Source organism: Tupaia chinensis, unplaced genomic scaffold, assembly GCF_000334495.1.
Source record: "Tupaia chinensis unplaced genomic scaffold, TupChi_1.0 Scaffold144682_1, whole genome shotgun sequence".
Classification (NCBI taxonomy): Eukaryota; Metazoa; Chordata; class Mammalia; order Scandentia; family Tupaiidae; genus Tupaia; species Tupaia belangeri.
The window spans coordinates 2,091,641-2,113,623 of NW_006204543.1; the positions used below are offsets into that span (position 1 = coordinate 2,091,641).

A 21,983-nucleotide genomic window follows, 5' to 3' on the forward strand; every position below is an offset into this window, starting at 1 on the left:
AAAATGAAAATCACTCAAAAAAAAAAAAAAAAAAAGAAGAAAACAACAAAAATAACTTTTCATCTGATCCACTCCAATCACTCTACTCTTGGGCTTTACTCAGAATAAAGGTAGGTCCGCACACGGACCGGCCCTTGACCATCAGAGGCAGCCGTGTGTGACCGCCCAGGACCAGGGACAGCCCAGACGTGCATCGACAGGGGGGAGAAAAAGCTGGCCTGAGGGCCCCAGGGGCTGAGACAGTATTCCGGGACACGAAGGGACGACCGGGCGGGGACGTGACGGCGTGTGAGTCTCAGCGTAATTCCGCTGGTGTGAGAATTAGACGACGCAGGAGTGAATGAGTAATTCCAGCCTACAACACCCCACGAAGTACGTCTCTGTAACAGAGAGCGGGTCACGGCTGTTTGAGTAACGAGACGCAGGGGAGGGGCCGCCAGGGCCGGAGGGGCGGTGCGCACGGGCTCGCGGTGTCGCAGGTCGGTGTGGGGAAGCGGACCAGAACCGCACGTCAGGCCCTGGGGGTTTACTGTGTGCCATTACATGGCAATAAAGCGTTTCGAGACAATGAAAGGATGACAGAGCATAGCCAAGGGTCAAAAACAACCGAAAAAGACCTCCTAGTCCTAGTTCAACCTGAAAAACATCACTCAGAGCCCGTTAGAAAACGGCCCAGCGCGACCTTCCATCCCTCCTGGGACGTGGTCTGGAAACGCCGGCGGTGGCTCGGCGAAGGCGACGGTGACACGAACCGAGCTTGAGCAGCGCGCACACGCGAGGGGGCGGGATTAGCCGCGTCTCAGATATTCTCGGTGCACGCCAATTGTCTTCTGAAACCTCGGGGGAAAGTTGCCCCTTTGAGTTTGCGAAGAAGAACGTCAGAATGGCCCAGTTTCACGTGAAGGAAAATAGAACCGTGTCTTACGGGTATAAAAAAGAAACCGCCCAGAGCACGGCCACGCAGAAGGCTCTTTTTTTATTTTCATTGTTTACACTGCGGTTTTACTTCCTAAGGGGCTTTGACAAAAATAGAACCACAAAATGCAACCCCACAAAGGACTTCAGGAACCATCTGGCTCCTCTCCTTTGTTGGATGAGAAAACTAAAGACAGAGAACGGGGAAGGCCAGGAACGCGGCCAGGGACAGGCGGAAAAGCAGCGCCAGACAGACGCAGGCAGCTGGGGTCCCGAGCCCCGCGCTGGGGCCGGGCAGCCACCACTGCTGGGAGTGCTTCCTCAGCAGAGGCACGCACGCCCCACCACGCACCCTCACCGACCCGTGCGCTGCTCAGCACCTGCGCACACGGCCCTGTGGGGGTCTCCGCCACCATGCGGACCAGAACGTCCCGAGCCTGGGCTCCAGACTCGCGGGTACTCGACTGCAGTTACTGAACTGGCCTGTCATCGGCGCCAGGGAGAAGCTCCTGGAAGGGAAGCCTTACCCTGTGGGGTGCTCTGTGGGGTGGGTGGGAGTGCACAGAGCAGAGGCTGTACCTGCACCTCCCTGCGAGCAGCTCCGGGCTGGAGAGCCGGGGGAGACCACCGCGCCAAGCACACGGCATGCCAGGTCGGGCCGAGCCAGGGAAGCAACTCGCAGCTGAGTGTCAGTTTCTGTTACGAAGTACGGGTACACGGTGGGTAGGAAGACGAGGTGCAGCGGCCCCTCCCAGCCCGGTAGAAGCAGCGGGTGCCTGCAGAGGCGGAGGGCTGGGTGGGCTGTGGGAGAGGGATCCCGGCCAGAGCCCACAGGTGCCAGCTACTCCTGGGGAGCCCAGTGTAAAATGAGAATGCCGGGCCTCCCGCTCCGAAATCCACAGCAGGCAGGCGCAGGTCACAGCTGGCACCATGGACTTCCAAGCTGGCGGCACATGCGTGGGCCCAGCCACTGACTGGGTGTGAGCGAGCGGGGAGAGGAAGCCACGGGAATGCCTGGCCACCGGTGAGCGGGCAGCTCCACTCCCTGGGGCAGTGCTTGGGGTGTGCGGGGAACGCCAGGTGACCCTGGAGCCCAGCAGGACCCGGGTCCTGCGCGGGCAGGTGCTGGTCAGCAGGGCGGTGTCCAAGCAGCACAAGGTCAGAGGGTCCATGTGCCGCGCGGACATAAGGTCAGAGGGTCCATGCACCGCGTGGACATAGTACTATAAGGTGAGCGGGCAGGGTGTAGGGAGAAGCCCAGGGAGTCCCACGTGAACATGCGGTCAGGCCCTGGTCCCCTCCCCGGGCTGCATCCCGTTAGCCAAGGCAGGCCAGAGACCCCGGAGCTCAAGGCCTGCATGACCGAGAGGCAGAGGGGTGCCAGCTGGGCTCCCTGAGCTCACTCCTCACCTAGGCAGTTCTGCCTGGTGGTGCCAGGGCCCCGTCTCCTGGGGACAGACTGACCCGGTGTTCTGGCTGCCCGAGCCAGGGCAGCCGGAGTGACACTCACGGGTGAGGACAGGCCGCGCTGCTCCCTGCCCAGCCCCCTCTGCCGACCCTCCGTTACCGAGAAAGAAATCCGAAGTCCTGCCTGGCCCAGACTCTCCCGGTCCTGCCACAGGGCCTCCCACCTGGGGTCCCGCAGCCACCTCACACGCCTGCCGGCTCACCCTGGCCCCTCGCACACTCCGAGCACCTCCCAGTCCTGGCTGACCGCTCCGCAGAAGGACCCCCAGGCACCGCCAGCACCCAGCTCCCTCAGCAGCACCCACTGCCACCTAGACGTGCAGATGGCACGCACCCGCACACAAGTGCACACAGGTGCATATCCTCACACACATGTACGTGTGCATACACATACATGCCCTTACACACGCATGTGTGTTTGTGTGTCCTTACACATACATGCATGTGCGTGCATATGTGCACACCCTTACATACGTGCATGTGCGCACACATGTGCATGCCCTTACACGCGCTTCCCACTAGCAGTGAGCTCCTCCCGGCCCAAGGAGAACCCGCTTTATGCCTTAACACCCAGGCTGTGTAAACAGGTGAAAGAAACATTCGAAAAACCTCGCCCTGGAGAGCCCTCCACTAGGTTGGGCTGCGTGTGTGCTCCTCCTTCCTGAGAATTGCTTTTTTATAGGAGAGAAGATTATGTTTAAAGTCCATTTCCTTCAAGAGAGTGAGAGGCCAAGCAGTAAATCCAGAGCTCTCCCACCCGCCTCAGAGGTGCACACCAGGCTCACGCCTCTGCAGGGGCAGTCAGAGGTGCACACCAGGCTCACTCCTCTGCAGGGGCAGGCAGAGGGGCACACCAGGCTCACGCCCCTGCAGGGGCAGTCAGAGGTGCACACCAGGCTCACGCCCCTGCAGGGGCAGTCAGAGGTGCACACCAGGCTCACGCCCCTGCAGGGGCAGTCAGAGGTGCACACCAGGCTCACGCCCCTGCAGGGGCAGTCAGAGGTGCACACCAGGCTCACGCCCCTGCAGGGGCAGTCAGAGGTGCACACCAGGCTCACGCCTCTGCAGGGGCAGTCAGAGGTGCACACCAGGCTCACTCCTCTGCAGGGGAAGCACGGCGGGCGGGCAGGCGGGATGGCGGGGCCTCCCTGAGGTCTGAGAAGGCGGCCGACCATCCCAGCTCCCGGGAGAGAGGGCTTCCTGCTTACCTCCCTGCTCTAGGACGGGAGGTCGGGGGTGCTGCCGAGCAGCGGGAAGGGGAGCAGGCCCCACCCTGCCCCACTGGGAGCACAGTCAGGCTTCAGAGCTGGAGGCCGGGGGGCAGGTGGGCAGAGCAGATGACCTCTGTGCTGGCGGGCCTGCCCTCGGGGGAGCTCACACCGCTCAGTCAGGAGGAGCCCGAGTTCCGGTGCAGGAGCAGAAGTTCGGGGTGGTGACCGTGCTGTGGGGACGACTCAGGCTGCCCAACCGGAGCCCACGGGGATGCGGAGGCTGGGGAGACCCGGGAGGCCGAACGGCTTTCCGACCAGGACAAGGTGCCCGCCTGCACAGCCGGCCAACGTCACACGGGGGCAGGGTGCGACGCCCTGCGAGGCCATGAGGGGAAGGTCTGGGCCAACGCCAGGGGCCTCCCTGACAGCTCTGAGCACACAGGCACCATGATCAGACTGGCTGAGGCTGCGGCGGACTGTGGCACGGGGACACTGTGGGGTCTCTCTCTCATGAGAGAAAAAGGAGATGTGAGAAAACAGCACGCTTCCCTGGGAGCTGGAAGCCACATGGTGGAAACAGAAATGTGCATGGGTCCAGGCTGGGGGATGTTGCCACATTTCAGTCCGGCAGCCACATTCTGCAACCCGGAGGTTTCTGCCTGAGTATTTAGAAAACATTCCAGGATCAAGGGGAAAGCAGAGGAGGGCTGGGCATCACCGGCGTGGGGCTAGGAAGCCAGGTCTCGGTGTGAGGTAGGGATCTGGGCCCAGATGGACGAGGAGCAGACGGAGGCTGTCCCCAGCCACAGCAGCCTGTGCACGCGCCGTGTCCCAGGGCGTGGACGCCAGCAGCCCGCCTCCCTGCTGGGCCCCTCACCGCCAGGCTAATGGTCGGGCACGTGAGGGAACGTTACTCAGCTCTGCAAAGGAGGGACATGCTGACGCACCACCACGTGGGTGCGCTGAGGACACTGCAATGAAATGAGCCGTCACAGAAGGACGCACAGCGAGGCTCCATGTATGCCGTGCCTGGGGGAGGCGACCTGTGGGGCAGGCAGCGGCATGGGGGTCACCAGGGAATCGGGAGTGGAGGGTGGGGAGCTGCTCAGTGAGCAGAGTCTCGTCAGGGAAGATCAGGGAGCGGGGAGGTGTGCGGACTACGAAGGACGGACAGACTTACAGCCGCTGACTGAGCTCCCTAAACCACTAAGCGGTAACGAGGTCTCAGACGTCTGCCCCGATAGAAAGGTGAAAAATTAAGGGAGAGGCTGTCCCTGGAACATTACGTAAGGGAGAGGCTGTCCCTGGACATTACGTAAGGGAGAGGTTCGAGACTCAAACTGCGTCACACATACTACGTCGGGGGCAGGGGCCCAGGGCGACAGGAGGGCTCGCGAGCCACAGCCAGATTCACAGCCGCGACTTACTCCGGGGACAGACGCAGAGCGCGGCCGTCAGAGGGAGGGCACCAGGTGCCCGGAGGGGACCAGGCACAAGCTCCAGGGGCCCAAGCGGGACAAGCTTTGCTCTGCCAGCACCGAGCTGGGGCCACGCGTGTGACATGCTGGCTCCTAGGAGGCTGCTTAGAACTCCGCACCAGGGGCCAGCAGGTGGCCTAGCGGTTACATCGCTGCACTCCTCCATGGCAGCCACAGTTCGAGTCTGGACCCAGAGGCTGGAAATTCATGTCGGGCACAAATGCCCAAGATCCCAGAAGCGGAGGAAAAGGGGCTGCAGCATAGCCATGTCCCCTGGGAAGGAAGAGGACTTCTCATTCCCTCTCACTGTCTCTGTCTCTATCGACCAAGTGCACGTACGCTAAGGCAGAAAACTCTCAAGAGAGGGAAGAAAAGACACTCCACACCCAGGGACAGCACAGGGCTGACCGCACAGCCCCCTCTCCAGGCACGGGCCACTTTCCAGCCCAGGAGGAAAGCAAGCTTGAGCACGGCCATGCTGTCTGGAGACAGTTCAGGCATTCGGGCACAGCTGGCCTGCTGTCACCTGGGGGTGGAACCCTCCTGAACCCCAGGCCCCCAGATGCCGACCAGGGCTGACCTGCAGCAGGCCTGCCCACAGATGGCGGCTCAGGCCAGCTCCGTTCACCCCTCTGCACAGCTGCTTAAAGGGCTGCTGATTCTCCACGGCACACGGCACACGGCACACGGCACACCCGAGTGCACTGCGCCCCACCCTCCAGGTTGGCAGGAGACAGGCCCTCTGTGGGCTGGCATCAGCGCCCCTGGCCCGGAGCCGAGCCGTGTCTGGTGCATACCCGTCAGCCCTCGGTGGCCTGGGCACGAACCCATCATGGAGAAGACACTTTCTCTCCGCACTCATGAGCGGCCCTGTTGGGAATCGGTGAGGAATTTAGCAATTTTAATTAAGGCCTCATGTGTGACTTGGCTATTCCGCAACCATCACATTATCATTACAGGACACAATCATTACACCGGACAGAATTACCCACCACCTCCAGATGAGTCTCCTAATTGAGGGGATTGCTCGGACAACTCTGCTCCTCTGGGGTCCCCACCTCCTGCGGACGTGCAGCTGGCCCCAGGAGTGAGCCGTCGGCCACACACACGCCCCCAGGAGGCCAACCCGCCCTCGAGGGGCCCAGCGCGTGCGTGTCCACACCCATGTGAGGAGGCAGGCGTGGCTGTAGTTTCCACGGCAGGGCTCAGGGCAGGGAGACGGGACGCTGGCCCGCAGAAGCTGGGGACTGCCAGCTCGGGGATCGGGGGCTGTGCTCTCTTCAGGGCCGCAGCAGTGAGGGGCCAGGGAGGGGTGTGGGCCGGGAGCGGTGGGAAGGGGCTTCCAGGAGATGGTGTGGTGCACGGGGGCCTGAGCTGTCCTCAGAGTGGGGGCCGTGGCACGTGCGCGGGGAGCCCAGGGAGGGCCGGGGAGCAGGCTCGTGCAGCCACCAAGCCGAGCTGGGGACGCCCTGGCCTCTGGGAGGCTCAGGGCCACCTCTGAGGCCACCTTGGCGGTCCCTGGGGGTCCTGATGCCGCCTGCTCGCCTCAGCTTACAGCTGCTCCCTCCCTGGGGCACTGCCACAGCTGCCCAGGTCCAGGGAAGGTGGCCAGCCAGGGCACGAGCTAAATGACGACACCTTCATATGTTAAGGACCAGCCCATGGCATGGTGGCTGAGCTGGCTAGATGCCACATAGCCGACTGTGCGGTTCAAGTCCTGGACCTGGAGGCTTGGGAACACGCAGGCTGTGCACGCCCCAAAGCCCGTGAACGAATGGGAGGAGCAGGGACTGCAGCATGGCCGTTCCCCCAGAGGCGAGTCCTCACTTTCCCTCTTTCTCTCTCTCCGGGGAGCTCGTGTGCCCTACGGCAAACTGAAAACTACAGAAATTGGTATGAGGGCTGGAAGTTATTACAGGCTGCGTTTTGGCAGGAAGACGCTCTCTCTGGTAAATGAGCGGGACGCTCCGCCGCCTCGGGACGCTCCGCCGCCTCGGGATGCTCTGCCTCTCCAGAGCGATGCACGCGAGGCAGCGGCGACACCAGCCCGGCCCGGCGCACGGGTGACTGCTCCAGCGAGACTCCGCTGCTCCGTCGTTCTCGTGAGCCACTTAGGAAAGAGAAAACGCACGTTCCATTGAGGAAATACAGAGGAAACTGAAGAGGCTGTGCGTTTGCTCGGAACGCCGGGCTCACCAAAGGCAGTTGCAAAACGATTTAAATTCGGAAGAGGAGGATATCTTATTTCAAGCTTCACGAAAACTCATGAAATATGCAGGAGATGAATTCAGAGATATTTAAAACACGCCCGATCACGGTGCTGCCGTTTAATCAGGAGGAAAGTCTACCATCTTGAAGTAAATTTAAATGTGTAAAACTTGCGTGTTTTTCTTTCCACATGCTGACAGCGTTCTGCAACCGCACCCGTGTGCGTGCACTGACAGCTGGAGCGAGGCCCGGGGCAGGCCACGCAAGGAAGCTGCAGCTCGTGTCTCCACGTGGAAAGCCGTGGTGAAGTGCACTTCATCAACTGATGGGGCCCGTAGCGGCCCGGGGTCGCTGCCCGGAGTGTGCTGAAACGGGACGGCAGGTTCCTCCCGGAGGCTCCACTTCTGCCCAGGGAAATACCCAGCGGGAGCAGTCTCCAGTCGGAAAAGAATTACGCCCAGAGAGAAAAAAGCCCCGCTCCCCGAGGAGTGCAGACAAAGGCCCAGGAGGAGTGCAGACTCCCCGAGGAGTGCAGGAGCCCAGGAGGAAAGGGCCGGCAGACAGAGGGAGGCAGACGGTGTCCATGACGGCTCTGTCTTCCCAGGACGGCGGCCGCTCCGTAGCCCCAATCCACGTCTGCACGCAGCTCACCGGAAATGGCCACAGGGGGCCACAGCTCTCACCGCCCTGAGGACAGGGCAGCCGAGCTCCCCCGGGCCCAGCAGCAGCAATCCCGTGGGGCACTCATGCACGGCCCCCCACAGCGCAGACTACGGGTGGGGCCACGAGCACGCCAGCCGGAGAGATCATCTCTGCGGGAGACGGCAGCAGGAGGGGGCAGGTGTGCAGGGGGGGGGGGCAGGAAGCAGCAGGGGAGGTGCGGACGCTCAGAAGGCAGAGCTGAAAATCAATGGGTGTCTCTCGCACCTTCCCTCCCTCCCTCCCCTTTCTCTCTCTATATATGTATATTCATATTTTTATTTATATAATATTTATGAGAGATTTTTGCTATAGGGCACATGCACTTGCCAGGGAGAGAGAGAAAGTGAGAAATCACCCCCCAGCAGGGATGGCCATGCTGCAATCCCTTCTCCTCTCGGGATTTTGGGTACGCATGCACACACGTACAGCATGAGTTTTAAGCTGCCAGGTCCGGGATTCAAACCACAGTTGCCTAGGTGGGAGTCCAGTGAAATAACAAGTATGCCATCTGCTGGTATTTTTATTCAGCTACATTAAATCATGCGGTGTTCTAATACTTCTCTCTTGGTGACACTATAACCCAGGACGTCTTCTCGTGGAGACACAGCCCGACAGAGAGGCCCTGGAGGGGGCGCCACACAGAGGAGACCAGGACGAGAGCCCGACAGCAGAGCCACAGAGACCGGCTCGACTGACTTTGATGAAGCCGCAGAGGCAATTCGTTGGGGAAATTATAGCCCTTCTACCAAACTGAGCAAGAGCCATTTGATATCCATATGCAAAAATGGAAAAAAAAAAAACCTTCATGTTAACTTCATACCTTATACCTAAATTAACTCAAAACAGAACATGAACTTAAATGTAAAGCTATTAATCATTTTTTAAATATTATTTTTTAAATTTGCTATAGGGCGTACACACTCACCAGAGAGAGACAGAGAGAGAGAAAGTGAGCTACCAGGCCCAGGATTTGAACTGCGGTTGGCCATGAGGAAGCCCAGCACCCTAGCCACCACACCACCTGCTGGCTCCTCCCAGCTATAAATTTCTAGGGGGAAACAAAGCAGCAGAGGAAACGCTGGGGAGCGAGGGCTGGGCAGGAGGCTCACGTCTCACAGTGACACCACCACCACGAAACTAAAAGGAAAACTTGAGCACGGGCCTTCATCAAGATAAGATGCGAGACTTTCGCTCCGGAGAAAAGCCTGTCAAGTGCAGAGACAATCTGCGGGCCAGGAGCAAACACCGTAGCGGCTTTCCTCCACGTAGCCCCACCCTGGAAACGACACGGCTGTCCCCCAGCGGGTACGTCCCTAAACACGCCGTGCTGCCCGTGCGTGGGGCACAGTAATGGGAGTGAAATGCTGAACACATACAGCCTGGAGGACGCGCCAGGCAGTTAGGCTAAGCGGGAAAGGCCAGCCCAGAAAGGTCACATAAAATGCAAGTGCGTTTACGGAGCGTCTCCAGTGACAGAGCGTTTGGGGTGGAGCACGCGAGTGGTGGGCGTGGAGGTTGGAGGGAAGTGATAGGTCACAGGGTGGAAGGGGCCTGCCGTGACGGAACTCCTCTGTGCCTGGCCACACCCGTGCCGAGGTCTTGCCTGTGCTGCTCCTCTGCAGTTTTCCAAGGTTTCATGATCGGGGCATCTGCGTAAGCGGATCATGGAGTCCCCCTGTATTTCTCACAATTGCACATCGATCTATTATGCTGAAAGAAAAAGGTTAAGTCTAAAATGCTGATGAAACTGGAAGAAGTCTAGGTAAAATTAGAAGTAGACCCAGCCGCAGAAGCACAAGCAAAAGGGTGTGGCCGCTCGGTGGCCGAGGCCTCATGCGAGGCCTGGGTTCCGTCCTCCGCTCAGACTGAGCCGGCCAGACAGCCCCGCCTGTAACCCCAGCTAACCGGGTGACTGGGACAGGATCGTGCAACGGCAGGCCCTGGGGGACAGGACCTACCTCTCAGTCTCCTCTTTTCCATGTACTCACTCACGTTCCTCCCCTCTCTGCTCTCATTAGAAAAAAGCGTATCTATTTCAACAATAGAGTTATCTTTTATTGTTATTTTAAGAACTATCCATTCAGTATTTCGTTTACTCAGCATCATTATTTTTCTGTTTGCTATAGGGCACACACTCCCACCAGAGAGAGAGAGAGAGAAAGAAAGCCTCCAGGTTGGTGACTCGAACTGCCATCAGCCGTGTGGGAGTCTAGCACCCCAATAGCCATACCACCTGTCGGTCTGTCGACAACAGAATATCTTTAAAGCCCTCTGGTAGCTGAAAACTAGTGCTTTCAGGGAAGAAGAGAAGTGAAGTTTCTCTGCTGAGAACTCTCCCTCCAGATCTCTCTTGAGTGCCTCCACACATTGAGTGTCTAAACAGGTCTAAGTGAGCCAGAGGCAAACAGCTGACGACTACTAGGGTCCACACTTCCCTCCATTCCCACGGAATCTGCCTCACGAAGGGAGAAAATCAGGACAGCGACGGCATTGCAGATCGCCTCCCCCGCACGCCGCTGAAAGCTCAGATTGAACGCCTAGAGATTAGGAAGAGAGGTATAACCCATCAGGTGACCAGAAATCACCACAGAGACACAAGAAATATGAGAGACCAAGAGAATGCTCCCCGCCCAGAGAAAAGAGTAACTCCTCTTCATCCACAGACAGTACAACAGAACGCATGGAAATGGCTGATAAACAATTTAGAACATTCATAGTGACGAAGCTAACAGAGATGCAAGAGAAGAGAGACAATGAACTCCAGGAGAGGCAGGAAAAAAGAGCTGATGAGTTCCTGGAGGTGAGGAAGTTCTTGCATGGTCTGAAAGAGGAAACACACACCATAAAAAAATAACCAAATGGAACTGTTAGAGATGAAGCTGAAATACAGGCCAAATCTCCCCTTGGACGTGTTAAAAGCAGACTAGATCATACAGACAATCGAATCTCAGATGTAGAAGAAAGAATCGCTGACGAGAAATCTACCACTAAGTCTGAAAGAATAGACCCCCAAATGAGAATATACGAGAAAAACTAGATACCACAAAACATCCAAATATCCTGGTAATTAGCATCCCAGAAGGTGAGTAGACTAAGAAGGGAATTGATCATCTATTCCATGAAATCCTAGAAGAAAACTTTCCAAACCTAGAGAGGCACTCAAAGATCCAGATCCAAGAAGTACAAAGGACCCCACATAGAATCAACCCAAGAAGATCTTCTCCAAGACACATTAGAGCCAGGTTGACCAAAACCACAGACAAAGACAAGATGCTAAGATTGGCAAGAGAGAAACGGCAAGTGACCTACAAAGGATACTCCATCAGTCTAACAGCGAACCTCTCATCAGAAACAAGGCGAACAAGGAAAGGACGGGACAACATATTCAAGGTGTATTGAGTAAAAACAATTTCAACCAAGAATACGGTACCTGACAAGATTATCCTGCATATGGGAAGAGAAGACACGACATTCTCCGATAAACAGCACCTGAAAGAATTTGCTGACACCAGACCAGCCCTCCAGAAGTTCTGAAGGGAGTGCTATCTCAGGTAGACTAAATACAGGCACACAGAAACAAGGGTTCAGAAATGACTAAGAAAATGACCATCTTAACGTAGGAACGGTGCAGAGCGGAATGTTACCTCCAGGATGTAAACGGGGAGACCGGACCACAGCAGAAGCCAGATGACATACAAGAGACGGCGCTGGTGAGGCAGAACGGCACGGCTTCTGACTAAGCGTCACTCATCTTCCATGCTTAGTTGTCCGGAGTTAAGGAGCTCTGTCTTCTCTCGAGTTGTGGGCAGGCCCTGGACCTACCATTTGAACAGAATCCTAACCTGTTTCCTGGCTTTAAGTCTTAAACACGGTTCTCTTAACATTGCCTTACTTTGATTTATGAAAGCTAAAACTGCCTTTCTTTAAATTAAAAAATACATTTAAAAACTACCTATTTAATGACCACAGTAAGCTCTCTAGCCTCAGCTTGGTGCTACTTCATAGTATATTCATTCTACTCAGAGTTTCATGCCTCAAGTCAGACATGTGTTCACAGATGAAGATCTGAAGCTTTAGATTAGCTAAGATACCTTGTGAATCAATAAAATTTTGGGGGGAAAAAAGGAATGGAAAGCAACTGCAGATACCAGAGCCAGGGTGGGAGGAGGGTGGGAAATGGCTGAGAGTGAGAAATAGGGGGGAAAATAAGTATGTATGTATAAAAACAAGAAATGGAAAATTATTTGTGGCTGATAATTTGGAGGATTGAGCCACTACACACTGTATTCTGGGTGGGAAATCACATATTATAAGCTGTGATGACTTCAGTGAATGAATGCTAAATGAATCTATTTTTAAAAATAAATTATAATAACACAAAATCGAATAAATAATGAAAAGAAATAAAAGGCAAGGTTGCAGAGCAAAAGGAGGAAAACCTTTAACTATGAAAATAAACTGAATAGTCTCAGCTGAACTGTCAGTGCATACACCAGCACCGACCCCTGCAGGTGGAATGGGAGCTTCAAACAAACAGGAAAAAGCCCAATCTCAAGGGTCCCAAGGGCGAGCTACGAGGTGAGGAACCCGAGTGCACAGAGCGCGTATGGGGGCGGTGTCGCCTTGGCGGAACTAACTCAAGTACCGCGGAGACGTGCCGTGAGCCTGCCGGGGAGCGCAGGCGTGCCAAGCACCGGTGATGCGTGCCCGCGGTGAGCTCAGTTATGGCAGCGGCAGCGCCACTTCCGGGTGCCAGACGGCTCACTTCGCCAGGCGCTGTCAGCCAGGGAATGATCCGTGACTGTCAGCGGTGAAGGAAGTTGCCTGTGACGCTGTCGATCACGCCCCGGAGTCGGATAGCAGCCCGGGCGGCAGAAGGCCGCGGCGAAGGTAGGGGACGGCCTTCCTTCCGTCAGGCGCGCAGGTGAGGGAGTCTACACTGGGAGGACCCGGTAATGGCCTGGTAAGATGTCACAGTGACCATGAAGCATCAAGGGTGGGACACGCTGCCATTTAAAACCTCTGCTAAACAAACTAACCCGCGGTAGGCAGATAAAATGTAAGAAAACACACCAACGCAGGACCAAGGGTCTATTTCCAGTGGCAACATTATAGGCCATTTTTCTAATCTTATGCTCTGCCACGCCTCCCATTAAACACCTATGTAAAAAAACAGACCATTGTTTGTAAGTGAAGGAAGGTGCCAGCATCCGCCCTGTGCCCCGCAGCGCTCCACCTCCCACGGAAAGGAAGCCTGGAACAGGCAGATAAAGGCCGAGTGCACGGTTAGCCATTCGTACATCTGTACCTCGCGCACATGGGCCCCAGACGACAGAGGCCGCCCCCGGGAAGCCCGCCCTGGTTTCCACAGCCAGGACCGGGCGGGCAGGGCGGGCGCGGCTGGGAGGAGGACTCTGACCAGGTAAAAAGCAGCCAGGCTTGGGCCGGTGACCGCGGCGACGTGCTCCCTCCCCGCCCCCCGGGGGGCTGCGTCTCACAGGGCAAGGGCTCGTGAGCGTTCAGACACCCCTGGGTTCTTGACAACCTTTCTGAGCTGCCAGGTTCCTGCAGGCCATCCCTGCCTCCACATGACAACTGCACATGCACACATACACACGCGCTACCAAACACAAGGCCAACGTGAGCAGATCAGGCCACACGGGCACCCTCCGGGCCACACTTGGTCCTTGGCTTGTGCTAGGGGGTGTGGACGCCAACGCTCTCAGTTGGGCAGGTGTCTGGTTGTTATTCCAAAGTGATATTGGGGAAGAGACCAGATGCTAGTGAGGCAGCCCTGCGGCCCTGCAGAAATTGGAGCCTGGCCTGAACGAGGGCGCGCTGGCCTCCCAGGCCCGGCCCGTACGCCACACTGCCCCCGTGAACCAGCCCCCTCTTGGCTGCACTCTGTCCTGGACCCCCACTGACAGCGGCGCTCAGACGGGAAAGGGCTGGTGGGAGGTGAGCCACCCTGCCGAGCCACGGCTGCACCTTCCCTGCCGGGCTGCTCTGGCACAAGCTGCTCCCGGGGAGGGCTGCTCCCTTTTGTGCTCAGCAGAGGCGGTGGGAGCCTAGCGGGAAGAAGTGCTAGAGCACTGGGCGGTAGACCTTGTCCCTTACCGGGGGTCAGCTCATGCCTGCAGTCCTGCCAGAGGTGTACTCACACGTGCCCCAGCCGAGCACCTCCTCCCAGCCCCAAGTCCCCAGGCGTGGCTACGGCCATGTGAGCTAGGGCCTCAGCAAGACCGCTGAGCACTGCTGGTTCTCATGAACCCGGAGCAGGCCGGTCCAGCGCGTCTGCACAGGGCCAGCATTCCAGAACACAGAGAGCCTGTCGGTCCACACTGGGCATGACAGCGGGACTCTGTCCCCAAGCACAGCCCCCGGCAAGCAGCACCCACACAGGAGCCAAAGCCTGGGAATCACCCACCCGCTCCATGCTGCAGTCCCACAGCACTCAGCCTGAGCGGAGGCCGCAGGTCCCCACCCGAGGCTGGTCGGAGCACCCGTGCGAGGGTCCTCCCAGCTGTGCGTCTGCAGTCAGAGCGCGTCCACGGAGCCCTTCCCCGACCCGGTGCCTGCTGCGCTGTCACGCCGTTTACAGGGCAGCTGCCTTCCACGCCACCTGCTCAGGGGTGTGCAACTGTGCACACGCGAATGCAGATGTGCAGATGGTCAGGACCCGGATGGCCCGGCTCCTCATAATGGATGCTCCTTCGTCAGCATTAGCCCTGCTCCACCCTCCCCAGGCCTCCTGAGAGCTGCCCGTCATGGACACGCGCTCCCAGGCTGCCCTGGGCGTGACCACCTGGGCCCTGGGCTGCAACACCCCTGGGCCTCGGAGCTGGGCTGTGTCCCAGTCTAGACACAACACGGCGGCTTCGTGGACCCTCCGTGCACAGGACCCCGCTGGGACTCTGACAGGCAGCAGCGCGCGGCCCTGCAGCCCCACACGGTTCCCAGGCCCCCAGTCACCTGCTCACTCAGCACCTCCGAGTCGTCCTCCCTGCCGCGGGGCTGACCCCAGCAATACACATGACAGGTGGGGCGTGTCTTCCTGAGCCACCCTCACCCACACCCAAGTCTCCGATTGAGAAAAACACGCCTATCCTAGTGTTTAAAGCGTTTTTTGCTTTGCTTCGTATTGTTTACATTGGCTTGAGGCCTAGAAGGCTGAGCAGAGATTTGAAAGGCGTTGTAACAGTACCTGAAGAAGTCCAGGAACGAGAACCCGTACCCGTGCTGCTCGGCGATCCCTGCGCAGACCACGTTGGCCGAGGCTCCGATCAGCGTGCCGTTACCTGGGCCAGAACGTAAAACCCAGTCAGCTCGGCCGCCCTCCTGGCACACGGGTCACCCCTCAGCCTCCGGACGGGAGAGCACTTCGCAGGCACCATCGGCGTGATGACCCCGTAAGCACCTGGAAACACACACTCACGCTCACGCTCACATACACGCTCATGCTCACGCTCACACTCACACACACACTCACACTCACACTCACACACACACTCACACCCTAGCAACCAGAAGACTCAGAAACGCCTTGTGAATAACCAGGATGAGTCTTCTTCAAACGATGAATCGCCCCAAATTTACTCAGCCAGTGACGTTTCTGTAACCACGTGGGAGACCGGATGGTGGCACAGCAGCAGTACAACAGCCTGTGTCACTGGGCCCACGTGGAGCGGCCCAGGTTCATGTCCTGAGCCCTGCACGTGCCAAGCCCGCACACGCGTGCGTGCCCGTGACCTGGAGCTGACTGCGGCTGGGGTGGAGCATGGCGTGAGGATCCTCTTGTCGTCTCTCTCTCTCACGGAAAAAAAGAAATAGAAGTAGGAGCCAGCAGGTGGCGTGGTAGTTAAGGCACTGGACTCCCACACAGCCAACCACGGTTCAAGTCCTGGACCTGGCAGCTTGCTTTCTCACGTTCCCTCTCTGTGGGGAACACACATGCCCCGCAGCAAATGTAAACATAATCGTAATGACAAGTCGTAGTGATGTCCAGTGACTGAATGTGGACAATAAGTAAAAACAAAAACAAAGAAGCTATGAAACAAACAAAAAATAAATAGCAATGATAAATAAAATTAAATAGTTCTTTTTAAAATAAATAAAAGCAAACATTAAAATTTATTAAAAACTTCTACTTAAAGTGTTCTTCAAGATGCCGAACCTTGGGGAGCGGGGAGCTCCTGTCGGCACTCCCCGTTTGGGGTGGAGCACCAGGAGCTGGGTGGCGGTGGTGGCTGTGCGTCATGCGGCTGAAACTCGCTCACCGGCGTGTACACTTAAAAATGGTCAATGGGACCAGCAGATGCATAACGGCTACGTCACTGGACTCCCACGTAGTCGACCATGGTTCAAGTCCTGGGCCCGGTGGCTTAAAACTCACACAGTGTGCGTGTGTGCCCCAAATCCAAGAGAAGAGTGATGGAGAAGGGACTGTGGCATGGCCACCTCCCGGCTTCTAGGAAGGCTGGGGATTCACTTCCACAAGCCAGATGGGCGCGCCCGGGGCCCTGGCTGCCTGGGAGAACAGGATGGGTGGGGGAGGGCCGGTCACAGCGTGACAACAGTTGGGATGCTTGCTTTCTCTCATTCCATCTCCCATTCTTGTTAAAGAAAAAAATGTCTAAGTTTAAACTATTAAAAAGGTCATTTCATGTACATATTATGTATACTTTACAATTTTTTAATGCCAAGTGCTGGGGCGATGCAGGAAAGGTCCTGAAGGGACACACAGAGCTGGCCCCCAGCATCCCTGGGAGACCAGAGCTGCTCAGCTGGGAAGGTCCCAGGTCTTAAGCCTGTACCATCCGCAGCAGCTCTGTCCCCGCTTCCAGAACGCGCCCCATCGGTAAGTGCGTAACCCTCGCCAGGTTACTAGCCCATAAACACTATCCACGTCAGCGTCCACCCCTGCTGAGCCCTGCCAGGGACCCCACGTGTTCTGGGGAATTCGGAAGCAGCCCCTCCAGTGTCTCAGGCACCCGGGCACGCGAGGCCTGCCCCCTCGGCTACACCTGTCTCGGTGACACCGTCACCACGGGGAGCAGGGGTGGCGAGTAGCCGTCTAGCACGACGTCGGGCGACCAGGTGCTCCAACGTTTGCGTGAGCTAAATCTGGCACAGCGAGTCACACGCCGCCAGGCCCTCGGACCCTGTCTCCACTGCGATGGCCAACGTGGCGCAGACAGGGCAGGGTGGGGCGCCTGCTGTCTGGGGCCTGTTCTTACCCAGCAAGCTCCACGCCCACACTCAGACAGCTCGGGGCCCCAGCCGCCGAACTAGATGAAGCCAGATAATTCTCCAGGAATTACAGACCTTCACTGGGTGATGGCCCCCGTCACAAACGAGGGAAGCTAGCCAGGGACTTACCGATTTAACCGTTGAGGACCAACCAAGAATCAAAGGAAGCTGGGTTCAGTTAGCATGCCCCGGGGACAAGGACTGCAACCCCACACGCAGCTGGTATGCTGGTCTAAGACCCACACGGTCCTCGCATCCCCGCGGTGACCAGCCCCGTGTAGGCAGGGCTCCAGCTGGCCTCCCCAAGACGGCCACGCCCAGAGCCCCTGGCCCTGTGCCCAGAGGTCAGGTTCTCCTGTTTCTGACTCGTGTTCCAATTTCTCCAAAGCACCCCCACCCCCAGCTCCCCAAAAAATCTTTACTTTCTTCCTCCTCTTAGGTACAGCCTTTACAGGAGGGTCTTCAAAGGGCTCCCAGGAAAAGGCCTACTATGGAAAAGCAAGGCATATATTCCTAGGGTTTTGCACCAAAGGAAACTGGTATTTAAATTCACAGCTTTCGGAGCACCCCGCCCTTGTCTGCACACCACTGGCCGCGTCTCCTGCACTGCCTATACACACAAGCCTCCTGAGGAGGGTGAGACAGGGCCGGCCCGTGCTGCGGGGTTAAGTGCAATGCCTGGGAGCCTGGTCCCAGTGGCTGACCGGGGTTCCAATCCTGACCCCAGTGGTTTGGAAAAGACATTGGGCATGCCCAAAATCGTGGCGGTGTGGAGAAATGGAGGAGAAGCAGTGTGACCACGCCCTGCTGAGGGTGCTCTCTCCCTCTCGTTCTCTCGCTCTCCGGCAAGTACATGTGCCCTCAGGCAATTTTAAAAATTATCCTTCAAAAGGAGAATAAGATAAAGAAAAAGGAGGACTGCAGCTGGGCTGGCGTCCGACTCACAGTCCGGGCCCACGCGGGGTCCCCAGGAGGGAGCGCATTGTTGTGCACGGTTGGGGCAGCAGAGCTCAGGCCGGGGCCAGGGCCCGGTCTGTCAGAGCAGCTGCTGCCAGTGCAGAGGCAGTGTTCACCGAGGTGCGGGGAGCGCCCGACGCCCGGTCACAGCAGACAGGGCTCCCCTCGGGGAACCGTCGGCCTGGGGCTCCAGCTCTGTACCGGGGCGCCCCCCTGTGTAAGCAGCACCCCTTACCTCCCAAGCAGGCGCCAAGGGCCAGGGCGTACATGAGTGGCGGCACGGGCAGGCTGACCTCGGGGTCTTGGCTCAGGTTCAGGAGCACGGGCATCTGTGGGGAACAAGGACATGGGACTCAGAGGGGCTGCCACAGGTGACCGGCCTGCCAGGCCCTGAGCACCTCGCCGCTGCCCCTGGGGAGTACGGCTTCACGGACGGAGACCAGCGTGAGTCCTGGGGTCCAGGAGCTCCTGACCCCACACCCGTCGGCAGGCTTGGATGCCAGCCTGGGGCAGCTGGCCCTCCGAGTCCTCGGCCACCCACGACTGTGACAAGCCAACCGACAGGTCAGACTCTCCGTGGGCGCGGCCTCAGTCACTGCTCAAGTGGAGCCTGGACCCAGCTCCTGACCCCAGCCACTCGCTGGGACACCTGGGCTAAACTGCTCTCACCCCGCAGCTGCAGTCACCCGCACCGTGGAGGGTCAGCGTGGCCATGGTGTCGGATCTGACAGCTCTGGGTCAGCGCCTTTGCAGGTCCATTCTGCCCACCCCTACCCCCGTGAACCGAGACCCTCGCCCCTTCCACGGGATGCACGGAGTTCGGAGGGCGGCTCCCACCAGGAGGGGAGGAGCAGAGCGCTTCACACCGGCCCGTACGGTCTCGTTTCTTAACTAAAGGGTGCGCCCGTGGCCTGCTGGTTAGGGGGCCAGACCCCGCACAGCCAACTGCGAGTCGAGCCCAAACCTGGCAGCTAGAAAAACGTGCCGGGCGAGTGTGCGCCCCGATCCCAGGACAGAGAGGCAGCTCCCGCCCCCTCAGGGAGGACGGGGTGGGCCCCACGGCCAGCCAGGAGCCAACCGCAGTGTCCCTGGCCCCTCTCTGCCCCCCTGGCTGGCTGTGGGTTTTTTATTATTTAGAGATTTTTACTATAGGGCATATGCACTTACCAGAGAGACAGAAAGCAAAAAAATCACCCCCTGGCAGGGACGGCCACCCCACAACCCCTTCTCCTCCATTCTCCTCTCAGGATTTTGGGCACGCATCACACAGGCTCAGTGTGAGTTTTAAGCCACCGGGTCCAGGACCAAACCGCGGTCGACTATTGGAAGTCCAGTGACGTAACCACTACACCATCTGCTGGCCCCACCTTCTAAAAAGAGACCTCCCGGGCCGGCAGGTGCAGAGATTAAGCCACTCGGTCCCACCTGGCCAACTGCACTTCGAGTCCCAGACTTGATGGCTTGAAAATCACACCAACCGCATGTGTGTGCCCAAAATCCCGAGAGGAGAACAGAGGAGAAGGGCTTGTGGCATGGCCATCCCCCTGGGGTGGGGGGTGTGATTTCTCACTTTCCCTCGTTCTGTCTCTGCCTCTCTCTGGCGAGCACACGTGCCCTATAGTAAACTAAAAACGTTAGAACTTCCTCTTACTCTTAGGATAAGTCCTGTGGGCCCCGGGCCTAGTGGTTAAGGGAGCTGAATGCACGTGACCAACTGTGCCACCTGAATCCTGGGCTTGGGAGGCATGCCAGGCATGTGTGTGCACCCCGAATTCCAACGGTGAAGAGAGGAGAGGGGTCGCAGCGTGACTGCTCCTGGGGGCGCTGTCTCCCACTCTCTCCCCCTGTGGCAAGCAGACATGCCCTCTGAGAACTCATTAAATACAGCAAACCCTGCGGCAGAGAAGCCAGAGTGCCCACAGTCCCTCGCTTTGGTGGCGGACATATGGGTGTTTGCGTTTCCATCCTCTGAGTCCCTCGATTTATTTTTAAAGCTACATTTTACATCATCGTCAAAATTGGCAGCATGACGTGCAGAAAGCATCCTGTTTTTAGAAGATGGAGCAGCCCGAATCCCTCACCAGCCCCTCTCCGGCTTGGTCCCAGGAGGGGTCTGGGTCCCACACCTCGAAGCCCCCACAGAAGGTGGGACGGTGGCTGTGAACTTGCGGGCCAGGGGGGCCCAGGAAGGTGTGAGGCCGTCCTGGACCCTGAGACAGAGCGATGCTGCCCCGGGGGGCCCTGCGGGTGCAGGAGCACTGGGTCTCCTCTGGACTCGGACTCCTCTGGACACGGCCGTGCTGCCTGGGCCCAGGACTCGGCGGCCTGCCCGGGCGTGGGCACAGTGGTGTCCTCTGGGCCAGAAGATCGGGGCCTCTGGGCAGCGGCCGCACAGCTCTGACTCGGGAGTCACAGAGCCCCAGCCCCAGGGCGGTGCAGCTGCCAAACCTCGGCCCCAGCAGGAGGACAGCAGCCAGGCGCCCTGAGGGCCAACCTGGGCAGCGGCCAGGGATCCAGGCTGGTTCTGGTATGAACCAGGAGGCCCCCACCCCCAACACTGCTGCTCTGGTCCAGAGACCCCACGGTTCCCCATACCCTATTGACTGATGGCATGCCCTGGGAGCCTCCTCGCTGGGCTGTCCTGTAGGGGCAGAGGGCTACAGGGTCTCAGGAAAAATGGGGAGCACCCCCAGCCCCCCACCATGAGGAGGGCTCCCATGCCCGGCTCACTGGCCCTCAGGCTGTGACGGGACCCCAGCTGCTTCCAGGCAAGGTCCTGCCCTGAGCCGGATGACCAGCGACATCTGAGACACCAGAAGGGGCCTCGGCCACTCTGGGGGTGCCTGTAACTGGGCTCCAGGACACAGGGGTTCGGGGCCACGAGGTTCCCAGTCCCGCCTGGATCAAATACCAGGCCACGCGGGCTGCTTGGAACTGGCCAATTCCTGGGACCAGCACATGGACTTCCATGTAGTCAACAGCGGTTCGAGTCCCAGACCCAGAGGCTTAAACTCACACCATGTATGTGCATACCCAAAATCCCAAGAGGAGAATGGAGAAGAAGGGATTGCAGCGTGGCCATTCCTCCGGGGGTGATTTCTCACTTTCTATCTGTGTGTGTGTGTGTGTGTGTGTGTGTGTGTGTGTGTGCGCGTGTGTGTGTACGGATGTGCCTAAAGCTTCCCAAATGATCCTGATGCACAGCGAAGATTAACTACTGGCCCAGAAGTATTGTTTTAAGTGCAGTATTTGTGATACAATTGAGATTGGAGTCAGAAACCTACTTTGGTGATTTAAGGGTTCCTGGTGGCAATAAAGACCTGGTAATAGCGTATGTTTTTGTGACCCAAGTGAGAATCCTGGTTCTGTCACTTATTACATGTGGGGTCTTGAGCAAATTGCTTATTTAACTGAACCTCAGTATTTATACTGGTAGATTGGAGATAACATCAATTTAACAAGAGTCATTGAAAGGCTTAAGCAGGAGGATGTACATATCAATGAATTGTCCAGGACAAGTCACCATTTATCCACCATTTTCTGCAAGTTTGTTGGGCTGTGTACCACAGAAACAGTGAAGATGTTTAAGACATTCATCACATCTGCATATACAAAATTGGGAGATGTAGCTGATATGACAGAGGTGAGAATCAAGACTTGAAAAGATTTTGATTGGCTGGAAGGAGGGTCAACCATTGCAACACAAGTACAAATGTTTAAACTTAAATACTTTTAAAAGTTTTATTTACTTTATTCATGATATAGAGCACATGGGAAAAGAGAGAGAGATAGAAAG

The 21,983-nt window shown here is 57.6% G+C and overlaps 1 protein-coding gene across 1 annotated transcript in view; it reads right to left on the reverse strand.

Annotated features, from left to right (window-relative positions):
- OCA2 (OCA2 melanosomal transmembrane protein) overlaps window positions 1-21,983 on the reverse strand; it is a 99,879-nt gene that overhangs the window by 10,810 nt on the left and 67,086 nt on the right. Inside the window, exons 22-23 of the mRNA XM_006167291.2 lie at window positions 18,423-18,516; window positions 15,186-15,279 (exon numbers count right to left, since the gene is read on the reverse strand). Of these exons, the coding sequence (XP_006167353.1) occupies window positions 15,186-15,279; window positions 18,423-18,516 (188 nt within the window). The remainder of the gene's footprint in view (window positions 1-15,185; window positions 15,280-18,422; window positions 18,517-21,983) is intronic.